Raw genomic sequence first — 21830 nt, 5'->3', positions numbered from 1 at the left:
GACAATTTACCTTGTTGTGTGGTTGCTGGTCTTGCCTAGCAAACCTTGTGGAGAAGTTAGTCTTCCATTGCCCCCGGTGTTTCAGGGGCCGGCCTGTCCAAAGACAGCAAGATGGATGCGTGCCCTCTCTGCAGTTCTGCTCTGCTTCAAAGATTCTATGATGCTATCAATTAGTCAGAATGTGCAAGGTTGCCTAGATACCTTGGGGCTTCTCTTTCTTGTAGGAGGCCAGAGCCGGGTGACCTCCTCAAACCTGCCAAATGTGTGGTGAGAGACCAGGTGTGGGAGAATGTGGTCGTACAACTGCCTGGATATCTGGGCCAGATCATCCGTCCAGGCAGGAGGGCAAAGGGAGAGACACCCGGCAGAACTAGGAGAGAAAGGGATGGGGGCTGGGTGTGTCTTAACACCGAAAAGGAGAGCTGGGAAAAGATAACAAGGACAGCAAGGTTTGGGGTTAAGACAAAATCTGATAAAGTGAAACATTTCCCTGAAGAAGCATAACATCCAAATACAAAGAAATAAATGCAATGAATCCATACAACATCTCTTCCGAGAAGTATAACCTTAAAATGCAAAAAATAAGTTCACTTTGGTAAATCTAGGTCCCACCCACAGCAGTATCTCTATCTGTGTTCCCTGAATGCGTGAAAAAATATTTCCTAGGGAACCTCAACTCCATCTGTCCCCAGCTCCAGCTGACCTCTCTCTTACCCTCCTTCGGCCTCCTCCATTCTGTCTGAACATCCTGCTTCAGCAAATGGTGACAGTTATCACTAGGAATTAAGTACATACATCAAAATCAACCTGGATGATCTGGAATATTATTCTTTTCAGTCTGTAGCCCATGATAAAGGCCTGTACTTTTTCCACGGAAAATTTCTTGGAACACGTCATTTTTCAATCACGCCTCCATCTAGTAAGTATTTAGTAAGAACAGCATAGTCCTGGCTTCCCTGGAGCACTACAAAAACGTATCTAACCAAGAGCTTGCAATCTACTAGTCCAGATGAGAAATGCCTACAGGTAACTCTGTGACAAGGTAGAATGTCACAGGTGGCTCAGATTAATGGGGAGAGGGGAGGTAGAGAGAGAGAGAAAAAAGAGAGGACATCCACTGGGGCAATGGTCAGGGACAGGCCATCTCCACTTAGTTCTGGAGGGTAGAATGCAGACTAGCGGGGCCTGTGGGAGGGGCAAGTTCCAGCGAGGTAGAAGTCAGAGTGAAGTCAAAAGGCCCTTCAGTCAGCTTTAGCTGTTCAAAAGCAAGAGCTTTAGGATCATGTGATGAATGCCCAGTCACTGGAAGTATTCATTCAAATGAGATTTGGATAATTTACTAAAGATATTGTGGAAGATATTCCATATATTCCCCCCTGTTGGTAAAAAGTTTGGGCTAGAGAGATGCTCTCAGCAACTTCTGTCTCTACGTGTGCCTTATTCCACCAGCAGAGCATGAAGTCAGCAAGCGAGTCTCCCAAATGAAACATTAATACCTCATGCAAAGAATCTTGGGAAATCAAACATCTTTTTATTCATTTACTGTATTTCATACACCTAGCAGTCCTTTAAACAACTACCAACAGCAGCAACACGAACCACATGTAAAATGAAAACGGGTGCCCCAAATGGCACCCTCCCCAACACACACGCATATGGAGAAGCACAATCCTACAGGCTGCTGACATTACTCACTTTAAGCATGAAAAGATTCCTACAGGGCTGCCTGGAAATCAACCTTCTTCATCCTGGAGCTGATACTCCGAAGTCTTTGTTCTCTTTCCATGTTTGAAGTCAACATGACAAGTTAAGGACAAGTTAGATTAGATTTCCAGTTTATTACATGAGACCCGATCCTTCTCAAGTGTGCATCCACAAGTGAGGACCCAATCTACTATAAGCAATGGCTCAAGCATTCCAGTGGGTGACTCGGCCAGCCAGGCCTCACGGGCAGATTGCATGTATGTTTCAAGTCCAACAGCCACAGGACCCAAAGCCATAGAGAACTAGCAGCTTGGGCCTCAACTGAAAAATTTGCTAAAAGGGGATCTCTCGGGCCCAGCTGCTTTGATTTTACAAGTTGGCCCATCTTTGGCCCAAATATGCCAATGATAGGTATCATTTAATGCCCTTGGAAAAAACACTGAGTAACAAAATGCTAAGAGTACCCGAGAACCCGGGATTCTCTTCCGGTCATCCAGAATGTGAAGTCAGCTAGAAGCTTGCCTGTTGGTCCCTGACCGACTCATCTGCCAGAGGAAAGGCTGGTCAGTATCCAAGGCATGTGGGGCCCAACCCTGAGGGAGTGCCTATTTCTCCTTCTGTGCCTGCTGTAACCTCTTGGCCACAGCAGTGATCAGAGCAGCTCCCTTTCCACTCCCATCTTCTGACAGCATGAGTGTCACATCACATCGAGGAGCTAGTTCTTTCACGGTTTCCTGCAATATCCGAGAAAAGCTACAAAAAAGAGGGAGAGAGAAACATCATCAGCACTCACATAAGGGATCAACATATTCGTGAATGATTCCAATCTAGTTTGTTCCTTCCAGCTTGCTTCTCAAGGCTCTAGAACAGCTTCATACACCTCTTCCTAAATAGCTGTTTTAATCTTACCTTTTGTTGAGTAACTACTAATGCCAGAGGCTATTCTAGGTGTTTTACATACAGAATATACATACAAAGTGTAATAACAGTTTAAAAGCATTTATTAGTATTTTCACAGCATAAAAAAAATTGATGCTCAGAAGTTAAGAAATTTTTCTAAGCTTGTACAACTAGTAAGTTATATTAGGACTTGAACCAGGCCTATCATGTTCTCAGCCTCACTTTTTTTTTTTTTTTTTTTTTTTGGTTCAAAAATCCCTAAATGTTTATTTTGAAAAATTTCAAACTTACTATAGAGCTGAAAGAATAGTTTGCTGAACGCCTGAACACCCTCTGCCTACACTCAACAAAGTTATAATTTTATCCTACTTGCTTTATCCATTCACCTATCCATCCTTCCCTCCCTCCATTGATTTTCCCCCAAAGCACATAGTTGGCCTCTCTCAACTATCCTTTGATATATTAAATCCATTTGAGGGGACATCTTGTAAGTTGAATTACCAGGGCAGTCTGTGAGGTCAAAGTATGTTTAACAGAGGCCTGGGCATCTAGGCCCCATGTCCTGTGACCCTGTGTTACCATGAATGGTACAAGTGGTGTTCATCTCTGAGGGCCAGCATGCAAGAGCAGGTTCTGAACCCGACTCCATCACACAGCCAGTGGGTGACTCTGGCCAACCGCTGATGCTCCCTGGGGCCCTACTGGTTATGTAGTAGGAGAAAGTTTGAGGTCTTCTTGAAGGCACAGCAGGGTGGTTAGCCCCCAACTTTCCAGAAGAAAGGAGAAATGGCTTAGTGGTCACAAGTCAATCAAGTCTTTCTTCCTTCCTTTCTTCTTTCTTTCTTTCTTTCTTTCTTTCTTTCTTTCTCTTTCTTCCTTTCTCTTTCTTTCTTTTTCTTTCTTTCTTTCGTTTCTTTAAGCATACAATTCAGTGTTTCTTAGCGTATTCACAAAGTTATGCAACCAGCACCACTATCTAATTCCAGAATATTTTCATCATCCTAAAAAGAAACTCCATGCCCATTAATAGTCACTCCCCATTCACACCAACCCCCAGGTGCCCCCCTACTTTCTATCTCTATAGATTTGCTTATTCTGGACATTTCATATAATGGAATCGTATAGTAAGTGGCCTTTTGTGTCTGGCTTCTTCTTTCAATTAACACAATATTTTTCAAGGTTGATCAGAGTTATAGCATGTGTCAGTACTTCACTCCTTTTTATGAGTACTAGTCCATTGTACAGATACACTACATCTTGTTTACCCACTCATTGCTTGGTGGACATTTGGACTGTCTCCCCCTTTGGTTATCATGAATAGTTCTGCTATGAACATCATCAACAAGTTTTTGTGTGAACATGTTTTCCGTTCTCTTGGATACACCTCGGAATGGAATTGCTGGGTCATATGGTAACTCTATGTCTATCTTTTTCAGGAACTCCCAAACTGTTTCCCACCAGCAATGTATGAGGTCTCCAATTTTGCCATATCCTCATCAACACTTGTTAGTGTCACTCTTTTTTTGTTATAGCCATCCTAATGAGTGTGAAATGGTACCTCATGGTTTTGGTTTGCATTTCTCCAGTGACTAATGATACTGAGCATCTTTCCACATGCTTATTTGCCACTTCCACATCTTTGGAGAGATGCCTATTTAGATCCTTTGCCCATTTGTTGACGGGTTATTTGTCTTTTTAATTGTTGAGTTGTAATTGTTCTTTCTATTTGCTAGGCAGAAATCCTACATCAGATATATGATTTGCTAATATTTTCCATCATTCTCTAGGTTGCCTTTCACTCTGTCGTATTCTTTGATGCACAGAAATTTTTAATTTTTATAAAGTCCAGTTTACCTATTTTTTCTTCTGTTACTTATGCTTTTGATGTCATATTTAAGAAATCATTGCTTAATCCAAGGTCGCGAAGATTTATACCTATGTTTTCTCTTAAGAGCTTAATAGTTTTATCTCTTAAATTCAGGTCTTTGATCCATTTTAAGTTGATTTTTGTACATGGGATGAGGTACGAATCCAACCTCATTTTTTTTGCAGGTGGATATCCAGTTGTTCCACCATTTTCTGGAAAAAATATTCTTTTCCCATTAAAAGGTCTTCACCTTCTTGTTTAAAATCCCTTGACCATAAATGTAGGGGTTTGTTTCTGAGCTCTCAATTCTAGTCCGATGATCTCTATGTTTATCCTTACGTCAGTACCACACTGTTTTGAGACTGCAGTTTTATTGTAAATTTCAAATAGAAAATTGTGAGTTCTCCAACTTTGTTCTTTTTTAAGACTATTCTAACTAGTCTAAGTTCCTTGCATTTCCATATGAATTTGAGGATCAACTTGTTGATTTCTGCAAAGAAGTCTCCTGGGATTTTGATCATGATTGTGTCGAATCTGAAGATCAATTCGTGAAGCAATGCTACCTTAACAATATTAAGTCCATTAACATAGGCTGTCATTCTATTTAGGTCTTCTTTGTTTTATCTCAACAAAGTTTTCTACTTCTCAATGTACAAATCTTACATTCCTTTTGTGACATTTATTGCTAATTATTTTATTCTTTTTGATTGTGTTGTAAGTGGAATTGTGTTCTTAATTTCATTTTCAGATTGTTCATTGCTAATGCATAGAAATGCAATTGATTTTGTGTATTGATCTTGCATCCTGAAATCTTGCTGAACTTGTTTAACAGTTCCAATAGTTTTTTGTAGATTATTAAGGGTTTTCTGTATACAAAATCATGTCATCTACAGACAAAGATAGTTTCACTTTTGCCTTTCCAATATGGATACTTTTTATTTCCTTTTTCTTGATTAGTTGCCCTGGCTAGACTTGCCCTTGATTTTCCCTTTGAAGTCACATAGGTTTGGTCTGGTCTGACAAGCCTCTGCTTGAATCACGTCTGGACTGAGAGACAAAAACCATGCAACCATCTGGAGGCAGTGCCAAAGCAGGACAATGTTGAACAGCAGTGACAAGAGTAGGCACCCTTGTCTTGTTTCTGATTATAAGGGCAAAGCATCCAGTCTTTTACCAGTACGTATGAAGTCAATTGTGGGTTTTTCATAGATGCTTCATCAGGTGGAGTCCCTTTAGCTCTGGTTTATTGAGTGCTTTTATCATGAAAGGTACTGTATTTTATCAAATGCTTTCTCTGCACCTATTGAAATGATCATGTGGTTTTTGTCCCTTGGTCAAGTCTTGGTTCAAGGGAGAAGAGGTTCGCAGGAACCACATCAAAAGTAAGCGATTGCGAGGGGGGAAACAAGAAAAGATACTAGGCGGTGATTTTGGAGAATTGGTCATCACCATAGGAGGGGCTAAGGATCAGGGGTTACAATAATAGTATGTTCATGTATATATTTCAGTATGATTGGAAACTTTTATAAGCTTGTTAATACTTTTCATTTTCACCAAAACAAAATGTTAAACATTAAATGAAAACGATAGCTTTCACCATTGACCTTTTTGTGATGTGCCATGCACTCTACAGATACTGGTTTTTTTTTAATTTTTTTTTTCAACGTTTATTTATTTTTGGGACAGAGAGAGACAGAGCATGAACGGGTGAGGGGCAGAGAGAGAGGGAGACACAGAATCGGAAACAGGCTCCAGGCTCTGAGCCATCAGCCCAGAGCCCGACGCGGGGCTCGAACTCACGGACCGCGAGATCGTGACCTGGCTGAAGTCGGACGCTTAACTGACTGTGCCACCCAGGCGCCCCCAGATACTGTTTAACTTAATCCTCGGGGCACCTACGTGGCTCAGTCAGTTAAGTGTCCGACTTTGGCTCAGGTCATGATCTCGTGGTTCATGGGTTCGAGCCCCGAGTCAGACTCTGTGCTGCCAGCTCGGGCCCTGGAGTCTGCTTTGGATTCTGTGTCTTCCTCTCTCTCTGTCCCTCCCTGACTTGCGTTCTCTCTATCCCTCAAAAATAAATAAACATCAAAAAATTTTTAACTCAATTCTCACAACCACTTATGAGGTAGGTAAGATTTTTGTTGTCATTTTACAGATTAAGAACTGAGGCTCAAAGAGGGTGAGAAACTGACCCTCAGCCTCCCAGCTTCTAAGTGGTGGAGCCAGGATTCAAACCTACATTTCCTGATGGGGCTCTCAATCCTTCTGTCCACTGCCTCTGAGCTAAGAAAGTTATAACCAGCTCATACTTGGCAAACGCTCTATGCTGTACAAAACACTCAGTTCTCGTCACTTCCCTGTGAGGTCAGGTGAGAATATGTTAGTAATAATGGCTTGTATTTGTGGAGCACTGTGTCAAGTACATGTAGGAACTCAATCCTCATGTGGCCCTATGAGGCGGAGATTATTACTACCTGCCTTTCACTGGTGGAGATCAGGGGGTTCAGAGAGGATGGTGAGTACTCCCACATCCTACCACTAAGACACAGAGCCACGAGGGCTCACACCTTGTCTGCTAGAGCCATGGGGTCCACTTTCAGCTTCAGCACCCTCCCATCCCCACCTCTCTGGGGCACTTACTGAGGGTGCAGCTTGTACAGGGTGCCATCCACACCCACGGTGACCTTCAGGTTCTCAAGCCCCTGGTCTTCCCTCCTCTTCTCCACGATGGCTGCCAGGCCAGCGCCATAGAGCTGGGCTGCCCGCCGGGACACAGCTCCGCACACCTCCTTCACCACAATGCTGTCCTCACACGTGCTGTCCAGGCCAAGCTGCTGCAGGATCCTCCTGACCTGGAGGAGGGCCAGCCGATCGCTGCAGACAAGCAGAGCGGGATGTCAGGACCTGCTTCGGGGGGCCCCGGAACCTGCTCCACATGGCTCACAGCCCCCCATCCCAGATGCCCTAGGCAGAGGGAGGAGAAAATGATCCAAGAAATGGCTAAGTTAGAGCATAATGCCACAGAAGCTGAGACTCAAGAAAGTTTGCCGCCCCCAGGAAGTCCCATCGTCTTTACAAAATAAAGCGTAGCACACAGTTTCTCACACCACGTCTAAACTCTCCCACTGAGCACGCCAGCTCCTGCTGCCCTGCTGTTTGATGAGAAGCTAGCTTTCCTTCTATTTAACTTTTTCTGATTTCCTGCTTTCTCTTCCCAACTAGACTACATGTCCTTGAGGGTAAGACTATATTCTCAGTAGTAGCCAGCATAGGGCTGTGTATATTCAGTGGGCAAGTGAAAAAATTAATATACAATGTACCATCAGCACCTTTGTGAGCAGGAATCTGCACGTGGGACCACGAGCATGTATGCACGTGCAAAGCACCCATCGCGGGGACAGGCTGGCCTTGCGTCTAGACCCTGATTCTCTCATGGTGAACTTACAGAGCTCTGACTCCCAAGCTAAACAACGTGAAATTATATCCTTGACTGCCTCAGGGAATACTTAGAGAAGAAGAATGTTACCAAGAGAGAACTGAGAAAAAAAAAAAAAGAGAGAGAACTGAGAAAGAATCTATATGGCTGTATAGTGGGTTCAGCAGGTAAATGGTGGCACAGCCAGACAAGAGAATCCTTTGTAAACCTTAGAGATGAATTTGCATGAGACTACTTAATGCTATGGCAAGTATTCATGACATATTAAGTGAAAAAATAGATTATAAAATACTATGTGCCATATGATCTTGGTTTTCATGAATGTGCGTCCTTGCATAGAAAAAAAAAGCAGAAGGAAACTATTCAGTTGCTGGTAGGATTACCAGCAGGTTCTTATTTTCTTGCTTTTACTTTCGAATGAGCAATATGTGTATAGGAAGAAAAAAAAGGGATTTTTTTAAGTATGTAAAAAAATAAAACCTGAAATTCTTTCCACAGTCCCAGCCTTCACAGTTTATCTTGTTCTTTCTGTTTTATTTTTTTTTAAGTTTATTTATTTATTTCGAGAGAGACAGAAATAGTGTAAGTGGAGGAGGGGCAGAGAGAAAGGAGAGAGAGGGAATCCCAAGCACAGAGCCCAATGTGGGGCTCAAACCCACGAAGCTGTGAGATCATGACCTGAGCCAAAACCAAGAGTCAGGACGCTTAACCAACTGAGCCACCCAGGTGCCCCCACCCCGCTTCTTTCATCTGCATTCCCCCGCTCAATCCTCAGAGCAATCCTTGAAGTTAAGCAGTAGAGTACTTATCTTTTATAAGGAAAGGAATTGTCCAGAAAGGTGAAGCAACTTGCCTCAGGTCACACACCACAAGCAATCTTAAACTCAGACTCTGAGACTATAAGCCTAGGACACTCCCCACAACCCAAGAATCGCTGTTGCATCCATTGGACAACGTGCTTTGAAATGGACCACAGACAGCATAGCACCTACCATTCCCAACTGGTACCAGATTGGATGTGATTTTCTTTTTATACCATGAAGTTTAAAAACAAATAAAATAACTAGAAATAGGAAACCAAAGCATCCAAAGCAGACACCTTTTGTGTGGCAGAAGCAAATATTTCTGGAGGCATATAGGTCCTGCTAACTTACTCTTGTCCAAGAACATCTTCCTTTGTATTCAGGACACACACACACACACACACACACACACAGCAAAGATAGTCAATGTGCTCATCTCTTGCACATGAGGAAGAAATCATTTTTCCCCACAGCAAAAGAGGATCGCTCTGGTCATCAGCAGTGATGACTTTTAACTTGCACTTTTGAATCTAATAGGTTGAAGAGCAGACAAAAAGGGATGCTGGATATCTGCTTATCACAACTTCTGAAACAAAATTGCTGCTGCTGCTGCTGCTGGTGCTGATTCCACCACCATCTCCTTAGACAGCAAGAACAGCCCTACAACAGTCCATCTGATTTCTCTAAGTACACTGCTTTCACTTCTAAAGAGTTTTCTGTTTTTCCCAAAGTGATTTGTGGCTTGCTGGCATCTGGCCATGCAGACCAGGGAAATTACATGAATGAATGCAAATTGAAAGAAATTCCAAATACAAAGCCTCTTGACAGGAACGGCGCCGGTAGGGAGAAGAAAAAAAAAAAAAAAAGCAGTGACATTGACACATTTGTACATAACTGGCGGTGGTGGAAAATGGAACCACCTTTTTAGAAGTGTGTCCACAGGGAAATGCTTCTTTTAATCAGATACTTCTACTCCTGAGGAAATAATTTGTGAGCTGCAAATGATTACACAAAAAGAATAATTATGGTGTTACTCAGAACTGCGGAAATCCATAAATTATAAGCTAGACATCTTATACTAAAGGGAGAGTTTAGTAAATTATAGTATAGCAATCTAATGTAACATTATGCAGCCATTTAAAATGATAATTACACCAAAGACTTGAGATGGAGAAGTCTCTAGAAGTATTCCAGCTAAAAATTGCAGGAGTATTAGCATTAACTTCCCATCATTTTACAATCTCAAGTGAAATCACAGATCTTGGCAATAAGCATCAGTGACTACTTACATCATAAAAGACAGACAGTAGTGTCTAGGTGGCTCATTCAGTTAAGCATCCAACTGTTGATTTCGACTCAGGTCATGATTTCACATCCCGCATTGGGCTTGGTGCTGACCGCATGGAGCCTGCTTGGGATTCTCTCCCTCTCCCTCTCCCTCTCCCCCTCCCCTGTTCCCACTCTCTTTCTCTCAAAATAAGTAAATAAACTTAAAAAAAAAAGTAAACAAAAGAGAGACAACTCAATGCCACTTCTGAAACATTCTTGTCCAAAACTCAACACTGAATCTAACCATGCATCTAGGTCTAACTATGAAATTGTAGAAAATATAAGAGAGAAGAAAATCCTAAATGCTATAACCAGCAAAATCTAGAACACAGGAAACTTCTAGGATAAAATAAGTTTCTCCATCCAATATATTCCAAGGGGAAACAAGAGAAGTTTATATATTAAAAAAGATTCTAAAATCTTTATATATATATACATATATATATATATATTTTTTTTTTTTTTTATTGTGGGTTGTGGGAGGGGGGATGAGCTAAATGGGTAAGGGACATTAAGGAATCTACTCCTGAAATCATTGTTGCACTATATATATATATATATATATATATATATATATATATACACATACATATATGAGTCTCTTCTGTTTTGTATGTATATATACATATATATATCTCAACCAAATGACCTGTCTGGACCTTGTTTGGATATTGATGCAAACAAATGCACTGTAAAAACCATTATTTTTAGGCAATTTGGAAAATAGAAACATTGGCAGGATATTTTGAGTTTAAGGTTTATCATTAGCTATTTTAGGTGTGGTGATGGTAGTGTGGTTATGTTTTTTTTTAAAGAACTAATATTTTATAAACATATTTAAAAATAATTATAGGGGCACCTGGGTGGCTCAGTTGGTTAAGTGTCCGACTTCGGCTCAGGTCATGATCTCACGGTTCATGAGTTCAAGTCCACTTGTGTGGCTCTGTGCTGACAGCTCAGAGTGTGGATCCTGCTCCAGATTCTGTGTCTAGCTCTCTCTCTCTGTCCCTCTCCCACTCATACTCTGTCTCTCTCTGTCTCTCAATAATAGATAAACATTAAAAAAAATTTTTTAATAACCCCCATGTTTATAGCAGCACTATCAAAAATAGCCAAAGTATGGAAAGAACTCAAATGTCCCTTGATGGATGAATGGATAAAGAAAATGTGGTATACACACACACACACACACACACACACACACACACACACACACACACAATGGAGTATTACTCGGCAATCAAAAAGAATGAAATCTTGCCATTTGCAACTACGTGGATGGAACTGCAGGGTATTATGCTAAGTGAAATTAGTCAGTCAGAGAAAGACAAAAATCATATGACTTCACTCATATGAGGACTTTAAGAGACAAAACAGATGAACATAAGGGAAGAGAAACAAAAAGAATATAAAAACAGGGAGAGGGACAAAACAGAAGAGACTCATATATAGGGAGAACAAACTGAGGGTTGCTGGAGGGGTTGTGGGAGGGGGGATAGGCTAAATGGGTAAGGGGCACTAAGAAATCTACTCCTGAAATCATTGTTCACTACATGCTAACTAATTTGGATGTAAATTTTTAAAAATAAAAAATAAAATTAAAAAAAATTTTTTAAATAGTTACAGATAAACTCACATAAAATGTGAGATTTGTTTTGGGATGCCTGGATGGCTCAGTCAGTTAAGCATCCAGCTTCGGTTCAGGTCATTATCTCATGTTTCATGGGTTCCAGCCCCACATCGGGACTTGGAGCCTAGAGCCCACTTTGGATTCTGTGTCTCCCCCTCTCTCTGCCTTTCCCCCGCTCACGCTCTGTCTCTCTCTGTCTCTCAAAAATGAATAAACGTTAAAAAATTTTTTTTTTTTAAATGTGAGATTTGTTTCAAATTCATCCAGTTTAGGGGTGGGAAAAGCAGGAGTATATCAATGACCAAGTTTGGTCATGAGTTGATCATTATTGAAGGTGGTGATGCAAACAGTCAGTTCATTTTACCATTCCCTCTATTCTTCTATGTTTAAAACTTTTCAGGGGCATCTGGGTGGCTCAGTCAGTGAGTGTCTGACTTCGGCTCAGAGCATTATCTTGCCATTCATGAGTTTGGGCCCCGTGTAGACTCTGTGCTGACAGCCTGGAGCCTGGAGCCTGCTTCCGATTCTGTGTTTCCTTCTCTCCCTGCCCCTCCCCTGCTCGTGCTCTGTCTCTGTCTCTCAAAACTAAATAAATAAATGTTTTTTAAAAAATGCAAAAAGAACTTTTCATAATAAATCATAAAATAGAAACCAGAATTATAACTGACAATTGTCCTGTACAATCACTGAACAAACAATATACAGAGTTATATGTGTAGTATGATTGCAATTATGCAAATATGTTTACACACTTTTAAAAATCTGAAAGGGAACATGTAAAGATCAAAACAGCTATATTTGGTCATGAGCATATAGGTGATTTTTTTTTTTTACAGAGTTTTCTTTCATATTATGGACACATCATCTTTTTAGGAACAAGAGAGGATCATTTTTCAGCCTAAGCTAAGTCCTGTGTAACAGTTTAGGAACCTCAGGGCCCAGGCATGCAGCTGGCCCTTCAGTTGTGTCCTGTGGTCCTGATGCAGCTGAGAGACAGAGCAGCTCTAGGAGGAAACCCCTTGTCCAGCCAGGCCCTTACTGTTTTTATTTTTAAATCTCAAGCCTGCTGGACTCCAGCATGACAGCAGCACATCCCAATCAGTGCCTCTCACACCAAGCAGGTGAACCTGCTCACACATCACCTTTCAATCTGGGACAGGAACTTGGTTTCAAAGATGCCCCTGGTCCGGAGACGCTCTGAAATCTGCCCACGGAAAAGGAGACCGTGCTTGGTGAGGTCAATCAGGATCTGCCGCACAATCTCCCCCAGGTACATCCCGCTGGTCATTTTCTCATATCTATTTGGAGAATAGAGATAAGATTGGTAAGAGCAGGAAAATCAGCACTGGTGAGTAGTTCACAAAAGGACTACGGGTCTGGGTGTGGAAGGTATGCCCATTGGCATCCAACAACTGCCTGGTTTGGAGTGGTTCGGAGTGGGCTGTAGATCCAGAGAAATGCAATGTAGAAGTCTGCATGATGTGAGAAAGCCAGTCTTTGGAGCCATGTTGACCAGGAAGAAGCCAGGCCCCAGCTCTCCCACATACTAACCGTACGACCTGAGCAAGCACTGTAAGCCATCATCTATAAAACAGGGAGCAAACTCCTGGTCCCACAAGAGTATTGGGAGGCCAGCATCTGGCGCAGAGCAGGCACTGAGCAAAAAGTGAGTCCCTTGTCAGGTCCCAAAGCCCATTCTCCTTGGCTTTGTATTATAAATCTGGTCTACTAGATTCCCCTTGGCTTTGTATTTGGAGAAATCTAGAGATTCACTAGAGATTCTCTCCATGAAATAATAAAATGCGCACACCAGGGGTTCTTTAAAAATATTGGCTCTCCTCCCCCTTTCTACCAGGCTATGAACTCCATGAGGGAAGGAACAAGAGGAAAGGGGGCTCTGTAACCAACAGGCACTGACCAGACACTTTGCACAGGCATCTGCAACAGTATTAATAACAGTGATGTGGAGCTAGACAGCCACTTCCTGCAGGGTCAAGTGGAAAGCTGAGTATACCTGAGACTTACGTGCTGGACTTGTACTTGCTTAACTGCTTGGGACCTCATCAGTCTAAGAAACCAAGACTTAGACAAATAATGGTGACAGCAAGGCAAATTCAAATGTGTTGCCCCCTCAAACTCTCACTCTAAAAATGTCAGCCTCCAGTGGATCCAGACACAAAACTGAGTCAGAAGGAACTTGCCCCTTCAGAAGAGCCATGATACTCAAATGCCCCAACTTGGGATTCAGAGACAAGGTTCCTTCTTTTTGGATCAACCCCTGGTTCAGCTGGGCTGACCACAACTCACCTTCCTCTCAGCTACAGAGACTCGTGCCAAAGGAAGACCAGGACCATTAAGGCTGGTCTTGGCCTTGCCCAAGCATCTTCCTGTACAGTGTTCTCAGCTCCCTAGTTACCAAGGCATCTGTGGCCCAGGTATCTCATTACATGTCCTATCTGTTCAACTTCTCCACGTGGATATCATCATCATGATAAATCTATATTTTCATCTTATTGTATATATTAAGATACTGAGTTTCATTGTGACAAACACCATATGGCCTGATAGTAAAACATTTACAATCTGGTCCTTTACAGAAAAAGTTTGCCAACATCTGCTGCCACGGATGGGCCTGGGTTAATTATCAATTCCTAGCATGTTACCTCTATTCTACCCACTGCTTTCTCTCTTAATCAGGAAGCTCAATGAAAACACAAGTGAAAATGTACTCTATTTTTTTTAAAGAATCACTCATTGCTTTCAGTATTTTTAGTATGACTAGTAACTGGAACATACCTCACAAGTGATTGTGACCCATGGTGGGACATGACATCATGACTAAGAACCAGTACTCCCATCCATCACTTGCTGCCCCACCCCCACCCCCAACTGCAACAGAAGTCACCAGAGTGGCAGCCAGCTCTTGAAAGGCTGAGGATGTTGACCCCTAAACTGGATTTACTAGAAGCCCACCCTGAGAGGGCCTACTAAGTCAGCATTCCCCTGCTCTGTGACACTTGGCCCACGGTGAATGGACTTTGTAACCATCTCTGAATCACTTCCAAAGCCACCACTAGACCTTATGTCACCTTATGGTAATTAGAAAAAGGTACCGCTCCTTTCCACTTGTTGGGAACTTGCCCTGTGTTTTGTTTTTGTTCTAGTAAGACACTTCACTGACCTCTGATGGAGAGTTGTAATAAAAATACAAAGCTGTACTGTCTATGATATGAACATAGTACCCTCCCCCAGAGCTGGTAATGTCATACACAGCACAACATGCATAAATACACACATCTGCCCTCCTCACCTCTGTTTGCCAGGGTTCAAAGACCCCTCATCCACCTTCTCGTCATATTGCGTCCGGATGTCATCTATGCAGCCATTATCTCCAAACCCTCCCCACTCGGTGTTAATGCACATCTTCCCTTCGTCTCCTTCCACCAGCTCGATGTTCTTCATTTCCTCCATGTAGCACATATTGCTGCCTGTTCCTAGAAGGAATCATGAAGGGACTTTAGTCTTCAAAAGACATCACCAAGTCCTAAAGAAGCAGAGGAGCACAGTGGATGGGAATTTAGGCTTGGAGTCAGATATGACTGGGTATGAGTTCCAGCTTAACACTCATCAGTAGGCAACCATAGACAAGTATCTCATCTTTTAGGGGTCCAATTTCTTCATCTGTAAAAAGGAAATAACACCTGCCTTATAGATTTGTTATAAAGGAAAAAATGAGATGGTGTTCACAAGCTTCCTCCACATAGTAAGCATCCAGGAAAGGGGTCCCTGAGATAACACCATCCTCCTCCTCCTCATCACCGTCATCATCACATCACATCATCATCCTCTTCCTTATCATCACTGTAAGCTATAGGCACACAAAGTGAGCTCCCAAGTAGTCACAGTTAGCAGCCAGAGCTAGAAGGGACCATGAGGAATTATCTAGTCTTAGAAAAGTAAACATTGGCATCCATAGGCCACCTTCTTTCTCCTTTGCTCATGACGTGGTCTCAGAACTATTCTCCGAGCAACAGCCCAGGCAGCGACTATATTCAATCAAGCAGTCTCACCCCTTTGTCCTCCTAATTCTAGCCTGACCCCTCCCACAGATGAGGAAACTCAAGTCCGGACAGAAGGAGTAACCCACCCACAGTCACAAAATGGTTAAGAGTTTCTGGGAGATGAAACTCTTGGCTGGCATTGAAGGCATCTCACTCTACCCCCTCTCCTTGTTCTAGCCACTGTTCACGTTCAGGGAGTCCAGACAACCAACTGGAACAACTTTCCCGGATTCTGTCATTAGTAACCTGTGCCTGTCACTTGATGCCTATCATCTCCATCTTCATCTGTTTAAACCCCTTCCCTTTGCCAGTTGGAGTCATCCCCTTGAAATCCACCCTTCTGCTTAATCACTGCTGGACTTCTCCCAAAGGTCCCTAAAATACCTATATTATATGCCAGGCCACTCCCTTCTCTTCTCTTCTACCTCTCTTCTTCTTTCCAACTCTTCCCCACCCTGTGCACCCTGACAGCCAGAAGAGGTCAGATAACAGAGGAGATGTACATTGGAGCCGCATGAAAATCTAGCTCCTTCAGCCCTAGGCCCACATGATCCAACTATGGTCTCTTTCCACCCAGGATAATTTGCCTCAAGGCCCTATTTTGAAAATCATTTCTTTCTATGCCATTCTCCTTCCTCAACAAAAGGGCAACATTGGCTTAGGACCCTTAAGGAGAAAGATATTAAGTAAAGATTTGGAAAGTAGGAGATCTGGAATCCTAATCTTAACTTCATCTCTGCCTTGGTCAAAGCTGGCTTTAGACTCGCCGTGTAATGGAAAAATGGTCCCCATGTACTTCCCTATGTTAAAAGGAAACCACCAGGAAGTCCCGGGTGGCTCATTTGGTTAAGCATCTGACTTTGGTTCAGGTCATGATCTCACAGAGATCTCACAGAGTCCTCATCGGGCTCTGCACTGACAGCTCAGAGCCTGGAGCCTGCTTCAGATTGTCTGTCTCCTTCTCTCCTTCTCTCCCCTGCTTATGCTCTCTCTCTCTCTCAAAAATAAAGAAACATTTTAAAAAATTAAATAAATAAAAGGAAACCACCAAAAGATGAGATGATGAGAGTAGGCTAATGGGACATGCCTGACCACTTACCTGCAATCAGGCCAATCTCACAATTAGGATCTTCATGTCCACAGGTCATCATGGTCCCCACTGTGTCATTCACGATCGCAACTATGTCCAGGTCAAACTCCTACAAAGGAAGCAGCCATATTGTAAGTAGGATGTACAAGCCAAACAGGCTCAGGAGGGCCACATCAGCTGCAGGAGGGCCACATCAGCTCAAGGTGGGGGAGTGGGGGGGGAGCAGCAGAGGCTGGAGTCACAGGACTCGGCACAGGATGGCAGAGTAAAGGGACCTGGGAGAAGGGGCAAGGTGAGACATTGAGCCTTAACACCATAACATACATTTCTCCTCTTGATGGCTTCCCTGAGCATGTCCACCACATCTTCCCCTTCACAGTCAGTGGCCTTGAAGCCTTTGGTCCACTCAATGAGTGTTCCCTGAAGGAAAGAAGAAGAAGTTCATTTCAGCAATAATAGTTTGCTGGGACCACTGCACAATCTCAACATCCAATAGATTCGAAGTGCTGTGGTCGGCTGCTAGTCCAAACCATGTGCTTTTGACCACTCCATCTCTGCAGCCTATCACGGGGCCCAGAGCATGATGCCCAGACAAGGTCCACTGCCAAGGGGAACAACTGTAGAAGCTTGTATTTATCAAGGGTCAACTCCTATTCCCTGGCCATGACCTCACAGAACAAAGGCCTGGATCATAGGGATTCTATTTCTAATTTAACGAAGGACCGATTAAGATGTGATTAAAGGGGCACCTGGGTGGCTCAGTGGGTTGAGCGTCGGGCTTCGCCTCAGGTCATGATCTCACAGTTCGTGAGTTCAAGACCCACGTCAGGCTCTGTGCTGACAGCTCAGAGCCTGGAGCCTGCTTCGGATTCTATGTCCCCCTCTCTCTCCGCCCCACCCCTGCTTGTGCTCTGTCTCTCTGTCTTTCAAAAATGAATAAACATAAAAAAATTTTTTTAAAGATGTGAGTAAAGATAAATGCTACAAAATGTCCGTCAAAGCATGGTTCCACAGTGAAAAACTAGAGGCATCCTATCATTACAATATACATCTATTATCTTGTACATCGATATAGGAAATGTTAAACAGTCATAAAAAATCATGCTGTAAGAGAACATTGAATGTTAGAGAAAAATGTTCACCATACACTGTAAAGTAAACACACGTTAAACAAATACAGATGCTGAATTATACTATTATTCTTTTAAAAACCACACACACATGGGGCACCTGGGAAGCTGGGCTCCCTTGTTCCTTTCCTGGTGGATGTACGTAGAACACTAGAGACTCACTAGAGATTTGAAAAAAAAAAATTACTCTTTCTTATTAGTTGCAGTTACAAAAAATACTATTTTTTAGAAATCTTTCTTTTTTCTCCCCAGCCATCAGTGGATTTGCTCCCAGCTATCAGTTGGTCTCCTCCTGCCTCTTAATTGTGTATCCATGAACTTGTCAGAACTTCTGAGAGGCTGAGAGGCCAAGTGTCCTGGGTCAGGAGGAGCGGCTGTGTCTTGGTGCTCATGGACCATTCAGGACTTTGGACAGCTGCATGTGGCTGCCTTCCCCATTGGTGATTGATTGACTGATTCATTCATTCATTCATTCACTATTTATTTATTCATTCATTCATTCATTTATTTATTTACTTATTTATTTATGAGAGAAAGAGAGTATGAGCAGAGGAGGGGCAGAGAGAGAGGGAGAGAGAGAATCCGAAGCAGGCTCTGCGCTGCCAGAACAGAGCCTGATGCAGGACTCGAACCTGTGAACCGTGAGATCACGACCTAAGCTGAAATCAAGAGTTGGATGCTCAACCAACTGAGCCACCTAGGCACCCCAGTGTTTTAATTTTTAATGGCAGCAGTCATACAGCAATGTGTTGCCTTTGTAGAAAAATTAGAGTGTTACTGATAAGGACAAAGTCCCCCTTAACTTTCCATCCCCCCAATCTGAGAGATAACTGACTTTCCAGGTCAGTTAATACAGATGTCCCACATTCCTTCCCTGAGCAGAATATTCCTCAAATATAATTGCATAGAAATAAAAAATACCTATAGAATAAGTACTATTTTTATCTCCATTTTTCAAATGAGGAAACCAGAGAGGTTAAGTAATTTGCCTAAGGTCACACAGTCAGTAAGTGGAGAAGCCAAGATCCAACGTGGTTCCACACCCATGCTCTTAACTATTGTGTTCTGCTGCCTCCCAGTTAGGTAGGTAATATCTGTGAAGCACTCAGAGCATAGTCCACCACAGAACAAGCACTGTGTGTGTGCCTGTTAAATACAAATCAAGTGGGGCGCCTGGGTGGCGCAGTCGGTTAAGTGTCTGACTTCAGCCAGGTCACGATCTCGCGGTCTGTGAGTTCGAGCCCCGCGTCAGGCTCTGGGCTGATGGCTCAGAGCCTGGAGCCTGTTTCCGATTCTGTGTCTCCCTCTCTCTCTGCCCCTCCCCCGTTCATGCTCTGTCTCTGTCCCAAAAATAAATAAACGTTGAAAAAAAAATTTTTTTAAATAAATAAATAAATACAAATCAAGTAATTAAGTCCATATGACTGATAGGCTGTAGTTTACTTAGTCATCCTCCATTGCCATTTGAATTATTTCTAATGTTTCATTATTAAAAAGGAGTGAACATCCTTGTTCATTCCTTCTTGGCACATGTTTGAGAAATAGAATCTTGAGAAATGGGTCTTCCGGCCTTAGCATTCTGGCATTTTTAATTTTAAGAGAGTCAGCCATATTACCAGATAACACAACCTCTTGAACCCCTCTCTCCTCATTCTCTGAATAATTCGGATGGGAAGGCGCTGCTGATGTGCATGTTTCCATGCTGTTCTCAGAGCCCCAAAGAGCTCTGCCTCAGTTTGATTTTGTACTGACCAATCAGATGAGGCCTGCATGGCTCAACTTTCTCATATGAGAAATGAAATAGGATAGAAAATGGATATTGATTGTTTCTTGATTTTTTGGTTTTAATTATATAGATGTAGGTGTGCTGTGCATTTTAACGACACGGTTCCAGGTCCTGGTCTCCCCAAGGGTGAAGTGTAAGAGCCTGGGCTCTCAGACCAGTATCACCAGTGTTTATAGATATGGCAATTCGGACAAGTCACTACCTCTCTGTGCTTCTGATTTTCTTTTTTTTTTTTTTTAATTTTTTTTAATGTTTATTTATTTTTGAGACAGAGAGAGACAGAGCATGAACAGGAGAGGGGCAGAGAGAGAGGGAGACACAGAATCTGAAACAGGCTCCAGGCTCCGAGCTGTCAGCACAGAGCCCGACGCGGGGCTCGAACTCACGGACCGTGAGATCATGACCTGAGCCGAAGTCAGACGCTTAACCGACCAAGCCACCCAGGCACCCCTGTGCTTCTGATTTTCCTAGCCACAACAAGGTGATTAAAAATAGTATGCATACATACAATGAGCTATCACTGGTTTAAAAAAGGATGGAAATTGTGACACGTGCTACAACATGTATGAATCTCGAGGACATTATAGCTAAGTGGAATAAGCCAGTCACAAACGACGAATACAGTATGATTCCACTTAGATGGGGTGCCCGAAATAGTCCAACTCATAGAGACAGGAAGTGGACTAGATGTTAGGAGGGACTGGGGGAGGGGTAACTGGGGAATTATTACTTAATGGGTATAGAGTTTCAGTTTGGGGAGATAAAAAAATTTGGAAGATGGATAGCGGTGATGGTTTCATGACAACGCGAATGTACTTAATGCCACAGAACTGCACACTTAAAAGTGGTTAAAGTGGTCAATTTTGTGTAGTATCTATTTTACTACAATTAAAGAAATGGCACAAAACAAAACAAAAATAGTATGTACATCATGGGGACGCTGAGTGGATTAGATGAAATCTTAACAAATCTTTGGTGCCATTCTTATTATCATCGTCATGAGCTCTCGGGTTGACTTGTGTTGACCAGACTTCTCCCCATAAATTCAGAAGTGGTGCTCTCTCTCCGCCAGCCCTGTAAGTAAGCCTGTCAGGGAGCACATGTGCTCCCTCTCCACGAGCTGGTGAATGGGGTTTTTGGGTGTTTTTTTTTTTAATGTTTATTTATTTTTGAGAGAGAGAGAGAAAGAGAGACAGAGCATGAGCGGGGGAGGGCAGAGAGAGAGGGAGACACAGAATCCGAAGCAGGCTCCAGGCTCCGAGCCGTCAGCAAGGAGCCCGACACAGGACTCAAACTTGTGAACCGCAAGATCATGACCTGAGCTGAAGTCAGTCGCTCAACCCACTGAGCCACCCAGGCGCCCTCGGAGAATGGCATTTTTATCCCAGAATTCCAAGAAAGCCTTGGTGATACACGTTTCTAAATTATTATGAATGATTTATTAAAACTGTTACCCATGATGTCCTTCATTGTCAACTAAGTAAGTGTTTGTGTGATAAATTCTTTCTCCGATTCTAATATCAGGAAGGAAATACACTTCTGATGCACCGGTAAGCCTTCATTCAACAGATAACACCCTGCAGCCTACCGTGTCTCCCTGTTCACACTGGCCGCCCAGGAGTTCACAGGCATTATTACTACCTAAAAGTTATAACTGGCTTTAACTGGTCATTACCTCTCTCCATCTCTCCATAATATGATTTAACCTCCCATTTAACAGCTCTCTTACGCATGTGTCCCTTTACTGTATACTGCCCTAAATCTCTTGTGAACTTCAATCCAAAAAATAACAGTGGGGCCACATGGCTGGCTCAGTCAGGAGAGCGTGTCACTATTGAGAATAGAAGTTATTTAAAAAAAAAAAAAATGAAAAAATCTTTAAAACAAAAAACAAAAAAAATGCCAGTGAAAATGGAACATAATGAATAGAAAATATTAGTAGAAAACATAATCAAGTTCTTGATTATGTTTCCCCAGCTGCCCTGAACCGGAGACCCTTAAAACAGGAAATAAATGTTGACTCAGAGGTACGCTGAGGTTCCCTGGTGGGAGAAAGAAGCCCACAGGGCTGTCTGTAAGCCTGCGGGGCTGTCT

General features: G+C 42.7%; 2 protein-coding genes across 2 annotated transcripts in view; both read right to left on the bottom strand.

Moving 5' to 3' along the window:
• Nucleotides 1-140, bottom strand: part of HK1 (hexokinase 1) — a 125855-nt gene extending 125715 nt beyond the window's left edge. Inside the window, exon 1 of the mRNA XM_040485233.1 lies at nucleotides 11-140. The gene's annotated coding sequence lies outside the window, so the exon portion shown is untranslated. The remainder of the gene's footprint in view (nucleotides 1-10) is intronic.
• Nucleotides 141-1509: 1369 nt separating this feature from the next.
• The window catches only part of HKDC1 (hexokinase domain containing 1), a 52142-nt gene continuing 31821 nt past the window's right edge, over nucleotides 1510-21830 (bottom strand). Inside the window, exons 13-18 of the mRNA XM_040485235.1 lie at nucleotides 17145-17240; nucleotides 16830-16929; nucleotides 14980-15163; nucleotides 12812-12967; nucleotides 7112-7345; nucleotides 1510-2457 (exon numbers count right to left, since the gene is read on the bottom strand). Of these exons, the coding sequence (XP_040341169.1) occupies nucleotides 2310-2457; nucleotides 7112-7345; nucleotides 12812-12967; nucleotides 14980-15163; nucleotides 16830-16929; nucleotides 17145-17240 (918 nt within the window). The 3' untranslated portion in view covers nucleotides 1510-2309. The remainder of the gene's footprint in view (nucleotides 2458-7111; nucleotides 7346-12811; nucleotides 12968-14979; nucleotides 15164-16829; nucleotides 16930-17144; nucleotides 17241-21830) is intronic.

Source organism: Herpailurus yagouaroundi, unplaced genomic scaffold (assembly GCF_014898765.1).
Source record: "Herpailurus yagouaroundi ecotype Mexico unplaced genomic scaffold, PumYag 163, whole genome shotgun sequence".
In the NCBI taxonomy this organism is placed as follows: Eukaryota; Metazoa; Chordata; class Mammalia; order Carnivora; family Felidae; genus Herpailurus; species Herpailurus yagouaroundi.
This window is presented reverse-complemented; position numbering and strand designations above follow the sequence as displayed.